Source organism: Tenrec ecaudatus, chromosome 2, assembly GCF_050624435.1.
Source record: "Tenrec ecaudatus isolate mTenEca1 chromosome 2, mTenEca1.hap1, whole genome shotgun sequence".
NCBI lineage: Eukaryota > Metazoa > Chordata > Mammalia > Afrosoricida > Tenrecidae > Tenrec > Tenrec ecaudatus.
In genome coordinates, this window is record NC_134531.1 from 154,076,038 (window position 1) to 154,089,899 (window position 13,862).

General features: G+C 34.0%; 1 protein-coding gene across 4 annotated transcripts in view; it reads left to right on the forward strand.

The window, feature by feature from the left end:
- The window catches only part of RBM27 (RNA binding motif protein 27), an 83,656-nt gene that overhangs the window by 38,729 nt on the left and 31,065 nt on the right, over positions 1 to 13,862 (forward strand). For 2 of the 4 annotated variants that reach the window (XM_075541768.1, XM_075541769.1), the window contains exons 9-10: positions 10,515 to 10,679; positions 12,238 to 12,387. In XM_075541768.1, coding sequence (XP_075397883.1) covers positions 10,515 to 10,679; positions 12,238 to 12,387 — 315 coding nt within the window. The remainder of the gene's footprint in view (positions 1 to 10,514; positions 10,680 to 12,237; positions 12,388 to 13,862) is intronic. The other 2 variants (XM_075541770.1, XM_075541771.1) reach the window with 1 other exon arrangement.

A 13,862-nucleotide genomic window follows, 5' to 3' on the forward strand; every position in this document is an offset into this window, starting at 1 on the left:
TGTCAGAATGAGAGAGAGAGGCTCTTAATGCCTCATGTTTGGAGAAGTCCACACTGGCGTGAAGTACTTCGCTTCAGTTTTAAGGAACTTTGTTCCGAGGCTTCCTTTCAAATAGTTTGTTTTTTGATTGAATTTCCCAAACCTAAAGTGTAACTTATCTGGACAGATAAAATATGTTTAATACTTATTCATTTAGCTTGCATGTTGATGTGAAAATAGAGATTACCATTTAAAACTGATGTCTACTGTTTATTTTTATATTATATTAAATCATTTTTTTGTTGGGGTTCTTTCAGCTCTTATAACATTCCATACATCAATTGTATTAATCTCCCTGGCAGTAATCCCGAGTGTGGCTTGGGATAAATGTTAACTGTCAGAAGAAGTTTATCATACCTGGAATGTCTACTAGAGAGATTAAAATGAGTAATTTCTTAAGAACTACAAGCCTACAGTATAAAACAACAAATTTTATGCAAAACAATGTACCGCTTTGTGTGCAAAATTACTGACATAATTAGACCGTCAGGGAGGTTAAGCATATTTGTAGATATGTTGTCATCATCATTTTTTAAACATTTGCTATCTGAGTCCTTGGTGTGAGTTCCTATTTTTTCCCTCCTCCCTGCCCCTCACTCTCATGGCCCCTTGATAAATTATAAATAATTATTTTTTCATATTTTACACTGACCTCTGTCTCCTATACCCACGTCTGTTGTTTATCCCTCTGGATGTCTGTTTGAACTGTTTGTAAAATTCATGTTTAGCTGTATTTCTCTTGATTCCGTAACTCCCTTTTATTTCTTAGGTTTTATTTTTCAATTTAAATTTCCTAGGCTTTAAGAAATTACTTTCCTGAAAACATAAAATTAATCTAGGTGACTCTGTCAAATGTCGGATTGTTGGGTTTTCTTTGCAGAGGCAGGTAGCATCATGCACGGTCATTCTTTGTCTCTATTCTCGCTTCCTAAACACAAATCTCAGGGAAAACAGTTAAGCCCATACTGCCCTACTTGAAATGCTGGCTCCATTGCTTTACGCCTTTGTGACTTTGGGCAAATTGTTTAACCTTGCTGTATCTCAAGTTTCCTCTACCATAAACTGATGATAATGGTACCCATTTTACTAGGGTTATTTTGAGAATTAAATTAATACATATAAAACATCGAAACAGTGTCTGGGACCAAGCAAGTCCTGAGTGCAAATAGCATCCATAGCCTGGACTGCCTCTGTCTCCAGGGTTTGCCTTCCAAGACTGGGCCTAAAACAGAGGAGTCCTAGCTTGGTTTGTGCTACCAGCTGTAGCACTTTATCCTGGTGCTAATAAAAACCAGTTGCCATTGATTCATGTTAATAGAATTGTGCAGCATGTTTTCAGTGACTTATTTTTGAGTAGATTGCTAGACATTTCTTTTAAGTAGACTCGAACTTTCAACCTTTCACTTAGTAGCCAAGCAGGTTACTCATTTGCACCACTCCAGGTACTTTTAAAGGTTAGTTATTATTGTATTTATTATTGTCTCCTCAAATTTCATTCTCCCAGAAATGAAATTTGTTCTCTTTAAGATTTTATCTCCAGTGGAGCTAATACCTAGTTTCCTAAAATTGAAGCTATTGACAATCATAACAGATTCACTGTTTAGCTTTTTTATATCTAGTTAATAAAAAGTTCTTTGTGTTTCTACCATGGCCTCTGCCCTTGTCCACATGAATCACTTTACATTTGGATTATTGTTGCAACCTTCTCAGCTTCATCTTGTCTCACTCTTAAGGACTAGCACATAGAACTGATTAGCTAATTTAATTGAGAAAACCAACCATGATAGTTCCTCACGAGGACACTTTATTGGTTACCATTTCCTTCTGATCGATAAGTGAAGCCATATCTGCTGCATCTAGCTCTTTCTGTAATATGTTCGATAATCCTGTAATATTTTATTCTTTCCAGATTCTTATATAATTCATTTGAGACAGGAATTGGTAAACTTTGACTGCTACCAAAATCAAACACACTGTCAACAAGTCAATTATCAAACATATGACCCTATGGACAGGTTAGAAGTGCCTCTAAGTGTCTGAGAGTGTAACTTTTTATAGTTTGTTTTTTTTTTAACAGTTTTATTGGCACGTCATTCACTTATACAATCCAATAACTCAGTCATATCAAGAAGAGTTGTACAGACATTATTACTACATTGTCTGTTTTACTACATTGTCTGTGTACTCCTTGTTTCTAATGTAATTATTTTTTCAATTGTGCCCCATATTTCTCGGTCATTTTATTTCACTGTTCCCAAACATGCATCTTCTCTGGCCAGACCAATTTTACCTTCTTGGTGTCCCCTCATGATTTCAACTTTCTTTCCCCATCATCTCTTCTACTTCAGATCTTTCAAGATCTGAATCTCCTAAGCACTTGGGAACAATACTTCAAGAAACCAAACTCATTGCCATACAGCCATTTCTGAGTTTTATCACAAAGAGTAGAAGAGATGACTTGGAAAGTTGAATTCATGATGGGGCACAGGGAAGGTGAAATTGGCCTGGGACAAAGAGGGTGTAACTGTTCTGGTCCTGCTCAATTGACGATGAGTAAACATGATAGTGGAGCATGAGAAAAGAAAAGAGAAAAAGCAGCAAAAAAAAGAAAGAAAAAAATAGATGTTTATATGTAAATAAATATATATAAAGTATTTGTTTATGAATGTGTGTATATATGCAAATGAAACAAAAAACACATGGACTTTGGGCCTCTACTTAAATCTTACTTCAGTACAAGAACGGTTTCTAATAATGTGCCAATGTATGATACTTTTCTGACATAATCGCTGAAGACAAAATGGGTGCATAAGCAAATGTGGTGAAGAAAGCTGATGGTGCTTGGCTAAAAGATATAGTGTCTGGGGTCTTAAAGGGCCATCTATCAGGGAAGCAATGAAACCCACGTGGAGGAAGCACACATGCATGTGTAATCATGATGTGTCGATGGGGAAAAGGTATCATAAGTTCAAGAACAGGCAACCAAATCAATGTGAAGCAGCATGGATGTAGTGAAGACCCATAGGGCCACATGGAAGAGATGATAAATCCAAGGTGTGGTATAGCACTGGTGAACCACATTAACTATCCTCTACTTCTTTAATATTTCCTCCCCATACTGTTAGGGTTTTTACTTGTTTTACCTCATTAATCATATTAGACTTGCATATGTTTCTTTGTATAATTAAGATCATTGGACACACGAAAGCCAAAATAGGTAACCCTTCAGAAACAGTAACAGGAGTAATGGTTCCCAGAGGATATGGGAAGAAAGGAGTGAGTAGGGGGAGTTGACAGCATTGATGACTATATAACCCCATCAGAAGAGTAAACAACAGAATTGTGTGCAAATAGATCCATTGGATGGTGTAAGACACAGCAATAAATTAATAAAGGGTTCCTGTGGGGGTAAAGGGGAGGGAGAGGATAAAGGGGAGCTGATATCAACCAGTTCAAGAAGAAAGGAAATAACTTGAAACAGGTTGTGGTAGCTGTTGTGTAATACAGCTTCATGTGATTGAACTATGGAGTCTTATGATAGCTGTAAGAGCTCCCAATAAGATGATTTGAAATATATATATTTTAAAAAATGGCTTGAGAACTAATACTACTCTGTACCAAATTCTTGCAGTAGGAATTTGCATTTATCACACAGTGAACAAAGTATAATTGGATATGCATGTCAATCTTTCATTTTCTTTTATGAACGTCTCATGTTCAGCTGACTACTTCAGAAGAGTAACCATGTCTGACATTTAAATAATTGTCCTTGTACAAAGTGTCTCACAGTCTTTTGTTTGATTACTACAGTATCTTTTCAAAATGTATGTTTGTCCTATTGATACTCTCAAATTTTAATTCTGGGAAATTTCAAACATACATAAAAATAAAGACCATGTACCTTTAAATCAGCTCTAATAGTTTCCAACCTATGGCCAATCCTATTTTACTAATCCCTACCTGAATCTGTTCTTAACGTTTTTTCTGAATGCCTTTTAAAGATTAAATGAAAAATCTCAGTATTTTTTAGTCCACAATCTGTTGCAGATGGCTTGCTTTTATCCTGTTAAATTTAGTTTCACTTGACTCATTTTAAAACTTACACTTTTAATTTTTAAAAATCTTGTCTGTATTAATATTTTTAGCATTTTTATTTTCTCAATGCCAACAATTCCATTCTGATTTTCATTTTTAAAATTTTGGCAGCTCCCATGTAATTAATTGATTAAACTAAACTTACCTAATATTTCTTTAGTATTTACTATGTGCCAGGCATCATGCTGGAGCCAAGATGAACAATTATGTGACTGCATGTTGCTTCGGGCCATTTTGCTATTGTAATAAGCTGTGATAATATGAAGGCTTCAGAAGGTTTATGGAAAAATTATTTTTTAATTCCATTTTCCCACAAAGTTTTTGATGGCCCTTATGTATGGTACATCAGTGAAGGCCATTTGGAACAAAAATTGCTGTTTAGAAACTGATAATTTCTAAGAAAAATTTGGGGAACTATAGAGTTAGCTCTATCTTATTTGCTAGATCAAGAACTTATACATGAAAACATCTAGTATTATATCAATTTCAGAAACCATTTTCTACCAATACAAAGGGTAGTAATCTCGAAGTAAAGTATGTATTTGGTTTTATAAACTCATTTTATTTTACCCATTTTGTTTCAGATCAGTATGAATAATAACTATGCATTGGTATCTATTTTATGTACCTTTAGAACAGTGGTTTTCAATTTTCCTAGTGACGCGACTCTTTAATACAGCTCTTCATGTTGTGGTGACCCCCAACCATAAAATTATTTTCGTTGTTACTTGATCACTATAATTTTGCTACTGCTATGAATCGGGCAACCCCTGTGAAAGGGTCGTTTGACTCCCAAAGGAGTCTCGACTGCTTTAGAAGATTGTCGTGATCTCAGTGATTTCAAAGCTATTTAATTGGTTTTCTGCTGGATGTTTTGCAAATTAATAATACTAGTTACATATCAGACAAGTAGAAACTCAGTCTGTTATGAAAGTTTATTAGTAATTTTCTTCTCTAAAAAATCTAAAATTTGATTCTACATTACATGGAGAAATTTGAAAGCCTTGGAACTTGTTTCTGATGTCAATTAAATTAAAAAATTAATCTCTGCATTTTGTCATTCTTAATTTAAAAAATTATTGTTAATTGGAAGTTAGTACCATGTATCATTCCATAGTTCCATCACATCAAACAGAATTGTACAATTGCTACCACTGTTTCCAAACACTGTTTTTCTTCCTGAACTCCTTGATATTGACACACACACACACACACACACACACACACACACACACACACACACACACACACACCACATTGTACCTCCTAATATCTATTTGATTGATTTTGAAGTTTTTTCTTTTGAAAAATACTGCCTATAAGATACATGAATCTAATCCTTCAAATTACTCATGTTTTATTTTCCAAAATCTATAATCAGTAATTAAATTAAAGTGGAATTTGTTCTAGAAAGGAAAAAGCTTCATGTTTAAAGATATTTTGCAATGTAATAAAGAACTTGCACTATCCTTAAAGTTTGGCATTATTAATTTTTTACCATTAAAATTGTTAAAGTGCACAGCATAGAATATCATTTTAAATGAAATTATTCTTAGTTTTTGCAAATTATGGTAATCAATAAAAATTTTTATAGCAGTCCTATAAGGGTTTTCTGGGTTTAAATCTACAGAAGCAAGATAGCCTCAACTTTCTCATGGATTTGCCTGTGGATTTGAATTGCCAACTTTGTTGTTAGTCCAATGATTACTGACACCAGGGGCTTTTAATTATGTCAATGGGAACTCAAATACTAGAAAATGAAATCTGGATAGTTGTGGTTTGAGTCTGCTCAATGTTAAGTACTGAGGATCTGTAGCTTATGAAATGATTCCTGGCCTAAGAACTCCAAAACTAGTAAACTGATACCCGCTGCTGTGAGGTGACTTTGATTCATAGTGAGTGACCCTCACAGAGTTTCTGAGGCTTTGTAAATCTCTACGGGAATGGCTGCTTATGCATTAGAGCTCCCAGGGCTCCTTAGAGTTGGAAAGGAACACTTATCAGCAAGAAACATGTAAAAACAAAACCCAGCTATAGTGCAATTTGCTGTTACAGCTAAATAAACAAACAAACTGTCACATAGGTGACAAAGAAACTAATTTTGCCAAATATTTAACCTTTACTTAGATCATAATCATTACTTGTTTGGGGAAAATATGGTTGAATATTAAAAGAAGAAAAAGAATTATCACCATTACTGACCTGTAAGGCATAGGTGGTATCTGATAATGTAATTTAAACATTAACATTGAGTGGTTTTATTTTTGAAAAATAACGTTGTTTGGTTTTCGGTTGAGTTAAAATTTTACAAAGTCTATGAAAATGACATGAATTGTAAGCATACATGTGGGAAAAGAGTGGTCTTATTAATTAAAATCTTCTAAAGTATTTTACCTAAAATGAAATCAGTTTAGTGTTTTCTTAAAACTCTTTTTTTAGTAGAAAATGTTAAGCATGTATTTAAAAAATATATATATATATATACTTCTCTACTTTAAACTTGGTTCCTTTCTTCTGCTGAATGAAAGAGGTAAAAATGGGAATGTTTTGTAACTGCCCAGCTCATTGTCCTGGGTATTTAAAAACATGTGAGAGTAGTATATAACGTCTGAGATTCCAGCAAATGATTCTGAGGTTGGAGACCTTTTTTTACCTTCGAATGAATTCAGATAATCATTATCTTTCATATATACTTTACCTATTATCAACAAAGTAAAATCTTAAAAGCACTGTATTCTCAAACTTAACATTTCTTCATTTAATTAATTTATAACATCCTTCTGTCCATAGAAGTTGATGTTGATTTTTGGAGAAGTGAGTTAGTTTCTAATAGAGTCCTTATATCTTATCTAGAATTTTCCCTCATATTTTACCTTGATTTGTATTGGTTTAGCTGGTATTTGTTGCCCATCTTAGCATATGGATATTCAACTGGAAAATTACCTCTTTGTCTTTTGGGAACTTTTAATCTACTTTTGGATTATAGTGAATTCTTATTATGTAACAGGCACTGTTTAGGCCCTGTGGTTTGAGAAAATATGTCAATAGTTGGAAGGCTTAACTTGTCTACCTTTTATTTTTAAAGACTTCAAATTTCAGTTTAAATTTTATCTTCTAATTTACCTCTGAACACAAAAAAACTGAAAAATTATAAAAAGTACCTAAAATTTTAGCATGATAAATGACTGTCTTCAACTGACTACAGCTAGTATTAGGAACATGTTACTTCACATGTATATGTAGCATGTATGTAAGATACACAAGTTCAGTATAACCTTGGGTAAATTGGGGTATTTGCAAGTTGGGAATATTTGTTCTCTATAATGACTAAAACAAAATTGAATTTTATTCCGTAGCTTCCTTATTTCTCAATCTATGATTAATTTTACTTCATCTTATAACGCACCCTTGACTCAGCTTCTTTAGAAAAGTCCCAAATGTACATTTCTCTGTAAAACCTTCTTTCTTCTGTGGAGCAGTGGATGGGTTTGAACTGCGAACCTTTTGTGTTAGAAGTGTTAACACTTAACAGTACCATTAGTGCTGTTCTTACATAGTTATCGAGGTTCAGAAAACTGCGACATCTTAACTTAAGCATTCCTTGTGCATTTATTGATTGGGATTCTATAAAAAAACTTGGTAACAGCAATCGTTTACTTATCATGAAATGCAGTTTTTACAGGGAGAAAAGGATAAATGTTTGATTTTCTTCCATATAACAGTTTTCAGAATAATGAATTGATGTCTTTTTGATTTTGAAGTATCATAATCAAATCATGAAGTTAAAAAAGAAAATGTTTCACCCCTGTTACAATTCTTTTTTGATGCTCAAATGCCCTCATTTAAAAAAGAGTTTTATTTTTGTTGAACACATACACAGGACATAAACCAATTCAACAATTTTTATCAATAGTTCAGTGACCTTGATTACTTCTCGTTCATTAACCTAAGCTCACTGCCCTAAAGCTTTCTATTCTGTTCTTTCTGATTGCTGTTGTCGAATCAGAATTTTCCTCTTGACCGGTAAGAACCTCTTCATGTTGGCCTTTGGAGTTTTTTGTTCTTTAATTTTTTTTCTTTGTGTCATGCTGCCAGAGTCTTTAGCTGTCTTTCTTCTGGAGAGACCAAGTACACCAAGCTGTGTCAGGCTCATCTTACACAGTTTCTGCCTTGACCTAAAAGCCTTTTGTCGGGGGAATCTTGGTTCTGTGGAAGTAGTATTAGAGATCATAATCAACGTTTCAAAAGAAAAGCCTGCTTCATTTGAGTAAACAACCATCTTTCTGAAGTGTTTGGATGCATGTTCTTTGCAATTTATTTTTAAAAAGATACTGTGCAACGTAGCCTTTTAAGATTATTAGTTATGTGTCATACATACCTATATAGACAACATTTGCCTACATATATATCTGTAATCCCATAAGGTTATAATAGGGTTCAGAAATCCCAGAGAATGAGGTATAGTAGACATAACTGGATTTAATTGAAACCCAACAGCTTCCCATACACAATAGGTCTATCTCGGGTCTTGTAATACAGATTGATTGTGCTTGCAGTTGTGTAATGACACAGCATATGTATAACTATGATAACCTGTGTCTTGATAGTCATCATAAAGATCTATGTTACTGCTATGCATACAATATCCTTACTTTAATGTGAACTTTACATACTTAAAAAAACTTTACTGTGTGGTAGTAATATTCAGTGCTCAAATATCCTCTGTCATGCATCTCTTTTGAGTGTTCTAACACGACCTCTGTATAATTTTCCTTTTGGGGGGGGAATACCAAGAAGTACATTATGCTTCCCAAATGCAATAGAAAGACATAAAGGAGAAACATCAGTTTGGCAGTGAAACAAGATTTTTAAACAACAAGAAGGTAGAAAACCAGTGAATGCAGTAATTTCTTATATTTAGGGATGTTTGTTCTTATATTTAGGCAATGTCCAAATTATATAACCTCCTACTTTACAGAACATATCGTGGATGTTCAGCGATGCATGACTGTTACATAGATTTGGTTTATATATTTGGTTTATTGTGTGCTGTACCATACGTTTAAATATAGCCATATGGACTGAGATTGTAGTTTCTTCCCTTTTTTTCTTTAGTATGCTACTTTATTCTTCTGATAGATCAGTTGGCATAAAATTATCTACAATAAGTCATGCTTATAATTATCTGCAGATTGTCAAAATTGTTTTTGCAATGTAATGAATGGTTTAGGGGTTGGTCTTAAACTGCATAGAAAGAGCTTACTGTGCAATACGATGTCTTTGTTAGCTCCTCCTTTGCTCCATCTGTAGGAAAAGGAGTGTAATGAAGAGTAGCACATCCATTTTCTCAGCGTTTACTATGAAATCCAGTGCTAGCCTTGCCTACCTTCTTAAAATCATTAGAGATTTTATACTTTTAAAGACATTTCCTATGGTGTCAAAACAAAACTCTTATTTTGTTTTTGCCGCATAGTGAATGTCTGGCTTTGAATGTAACATGTTTACTAAATTGTACAATATGCTTCATATGGGACAGTCAATGAAAAAGATATGGTTAGAACAGCCAACAAAAGGAAGGATTTTGCTCTTTCATACCGTGTCTTGTTTAAAGCCTGCTCTGTAAAATTTGCTGTCTTTATACTTAAACCATCGATGTATTTAAATCTTAAATGTGCTTTCTTTCAAAACGAAATATCACGGCAATTTCATAAATGCAGTGATGGGGTTGTTGATAAGGGTTTTTTATCTTTTTTTTCCTTTTTCTTCATCACAGTTGTCTAGAAGCATTTTATCTGCCTGTTACCCACCTTCTCAAGTGGCTAACACATTATCACTATCTTCCTTACTTATATTTTTCTTTTGAACATTTCTTAATCTTTATAAGGCCATATTTGCAATGTATTTTTATTTTTTAATTCTTTCATTATTATTCCAGATATGGGAGTACATTTTATACAAACATGAAATTGTATAGCCTGGGAAGAGTTGTTTTTTTTTTAATGTGTACTACATATCTGCATATCTCATTGCATACAGAATTCTATATTAAGAATAACTCAGGGCTCCTTTGTGTAATAATATAATTGATTTTCAGTGTTAAGTGAAATTACCACAATGATTGTTTTGTGATTACATTATATATAGGTGATGATTATGCAAGCATATTAGCCATTCTTACTATAACTTTATACCATTGTACATCCTTAGCACTTGTATGTCTATTCTTTCTTGAGTTAGAATCTCAGTAACATCTTTCTCATCTACTATTCCCTTTTGTGTAGTTTCTCTGTTCTTGGCTCAAATTGTCAGGACCTATCTTATTACCTAAGAGAAGCTTGTGACTGTCAATTCCAGCTGCCCTCCTATTCTTTCCTCTGCAGGACAGCCCATGTATTCTCGTGAACATGGTGCTGCTGCATCTGAGCGACTTCAGTTGGGGACACCACCTCCTCTGTTGGCAGCTCGTTTGGTGCCACCTCGAAACCTCATGGGATCCTCCATTGGGTATCATACCTCAGTCTCCAGCCCCACCCCTCTGGTCCCAGGTAAGCCGTGCTGCAGGTGGCCATCTATCTAGTTTGACCAGGCTAAGAGGTGGCCAGTTATTCTGATCTGCTGCTACAAATTCCCGCTGTAGCTCTTAGGGTTTTTGTTGTTGTTGTTTTTAATCACTCCTAGTTTTATTTTCTGTTTCTTTGTTTCTGTGGTTTGTCCCTAGTGACAGCTAGATGATTAGGCCCCCTGTGTGTCTGTCATCTCTGGTGTCCTCTGTCTTTATTTTCAGTACCTCGGTAACAAACGCCATGCTAGCTCCTCGAGTTCTTTTTTATCAGATAGATAGGAGCATAATATTGACTCATTTTTTTCCCTAGTCAGTTATGACTTATGAAAAAGCTAGGTCAATTAGTCTTTTAAAAAAATAAAATGTAAAACATCCCGTTTCTTGCTGATTATGGATGATTATGTCTTTCACCTCTGTCCATTGTTTTATGTATGAACTGCTTGTATATAATGTAGGATTTGTGAAAATTCTTCTCTCCTATGCACATGTGCTTTTGAGAAATTACGGAGTGCTTTGTGGGTGTGTCATGAGTGTTCAAAGATGCGTCACTTGCCAATAACTCTCAGTCAATCATAATTAACTAAAGGACTGTTTTTTTTGTTTTGTTTTTTAGGACTTAAATTTTTTAGGGTTTGTGTATTCACAGGAATTCTAGAATAGTTCATTTGATTATATAACTTCTTTAAAACTTTTTGGAGCTGTAACATATTTGTTAAGAGATGCAATCGTCTCTGAAATCTTGTAATCATAATTTGCTGATCTAATACATTGAATCGCACGTATAAACTGAAACAATATGAACAAACGGCAAAAGGAATTTTTCCATTAGCAAAAGAGGCCACAGATTTCTAAATTATAATGATAAAATTTGCTACTACAACTTTAACCTGTTGTTTCAGATAAAGAGGATATATACCATTTAAAGACTAGCATTTCCTTATTTTTTAAACCTTAAAGAAATAGTTGTTTAGTGTTCTAGATTTTAAAATAAGTTTTTCAGTTGTATAAAAACAAGAAATTTATGTTGAACGGGTATTGGTGAAGAGAGTGGTGTTATTTATAAATACAAAATTCATCTTATTGTAGCTGTTTCATATATTTTATGTATGAAATCTGCCATTATTTCTCCAGGTTAAAATTCAGATAACAAAGTGAATTATTTTTAATAAAATGTTGCTAATTCAAAAGGAAATATAGAAATTGGATGTGATAGATAATAGGCAACTTAACCAGTTCTTCATACATGGTGCTTTGTGTTCATGAAATTTATCTTTAAATGTATACATTGGCATTTGATTTGGAATGTCAATAGGTAGGATAACAATGACTAGGTTTATAAATATGAAAAGATGTCAGTACTGAAGAGCAGTGTTAGTTTAATCTTAAGCAGTATCGGGTTTATGCGTAGTCTTCTGTTCACTTCTAGAAGGTGTGTCCAAGTATGTAACTGTTCAAGAAAGCAATGTAGCCGTTGCTTCCATTTTAGTAATGAGAACTCGTTTTAACTTGTCTCTGATTTGTTATTTGTTTGTATCCTTCAGATACATACGAACCTGATGGCTATAATCCAGAAGCTCCTAGTATTACCAGTTCTGGTAGATCTCAGTACAGACAGTTCTTTTCAAGAACACAGACACAACGTCCAAACCTGATTGGGCTAACATCTGGAGATATGGATGCAAATCCAAGAGGTAAGTGTCTTGAGATTTTTCTGAGATTAAGTGTAACACTTACAATTTTTCCATTTGTACTTCTATAACCTTATTTCCAATTTTTCTTGAAAAGCTGTGGTTAGAATAAAATCGTAACTTAATTGCTTTTTTGGGTCAGATTTTAATTTCTGAACTCTAGTAGCTATTGAACATAGAAGAGTTAAAAGGCTTAATCTCTTGCTTGCAAATAATTGATCACTGAAGAGCTTATTTTGTATTATAAGAGCTGTACTTCATACAAATAGCATTGAAAACCTATGCAATAAAATTGTCATGTGATCATTTTTAGCATTTAGGATTAAGATCGTATAATAGGACCTGTGGAATCTTAGTCTTAAGCCCTAAAAATAAAACAAAATTTAAGATTAAATGTAAGCATTCATCTGCTTATAGTATAGATAACGCCCATCCACAACTCCCCAGAATGCCTGCGTGCCAGCCAGTTTCATGATTTAATCGTATAATCATTATTTTCTTATTCTTGCCCACTTTCATATCCTGATTTTAATGCTTCTTCGCTATCTTCAGTACCACAATGCTACTATAATAAGCTAATAGTTTTTTGTTTGTTTTAATCATTTTATTGTGGGCTCATACAACTTACAATCCATACATACATCAATTAATTGTATAAAGCGCATTTGTACATTCTTACCCTCATTTTTCTCAAAACATTTGCTCTCCATGTAAGCCCCTGGTATCAGCTCCTCATTTTTCCCCCTCCTTCCCCGCTCTCCCCTCCCTCATGAACCCTTGATAATTTATCAATTATACTTTTGTCATACCTTACACTGTCTGACGTCTCCCTTCCCTCAGTTTTCTGTTTTCCGTCCCCCAGGGAGGAGTTTATATGTAGGCCCCTGTAATCGGTTCCCCCTTTCCATCCCACCCTCCCTCCAGCTAATAGTTTTTATATCTGGACTACACCGAATATTTTTACATGTACTTTTCTCAAATTCCATACAATACTGTAAAAGAGATAAGATTTTTATTCTTTTCAACAAGTAAAGAAGCAGTTTTTGGATATTGAAGACTTTGCCCAAAGTTCCACAGTTTTTTATTGGAAGAACTACAGTTTGAGCCCAGGCCTGTGTGATTCAAAAGAATATGCTCTCACCCTCGATGATATAATGTGTATGTCAATACTTTACTTGAAACTCTTGGGAAGATCATGTTCTTTCTTCCTTTATTAAATCATTTTGTTGGGGGCTCATACAACTCTTATCACAATCCACACATACATCAATTGTATAAAGCACATTTGTACATTCATTATCCTCATTCTCAAGACGAACATGTTAATGATTTTTTTAAAATCATTTTATTGGGGGCTTGTACAACTCATCACAATCCATGCATCCATCCATCCATGTGTCAAGCACATTCATACATTTGTTGCCATCATCCTCCAAACATTTTCTTTCTACATGATCTCTTGGCATCAGCCTTTTGTT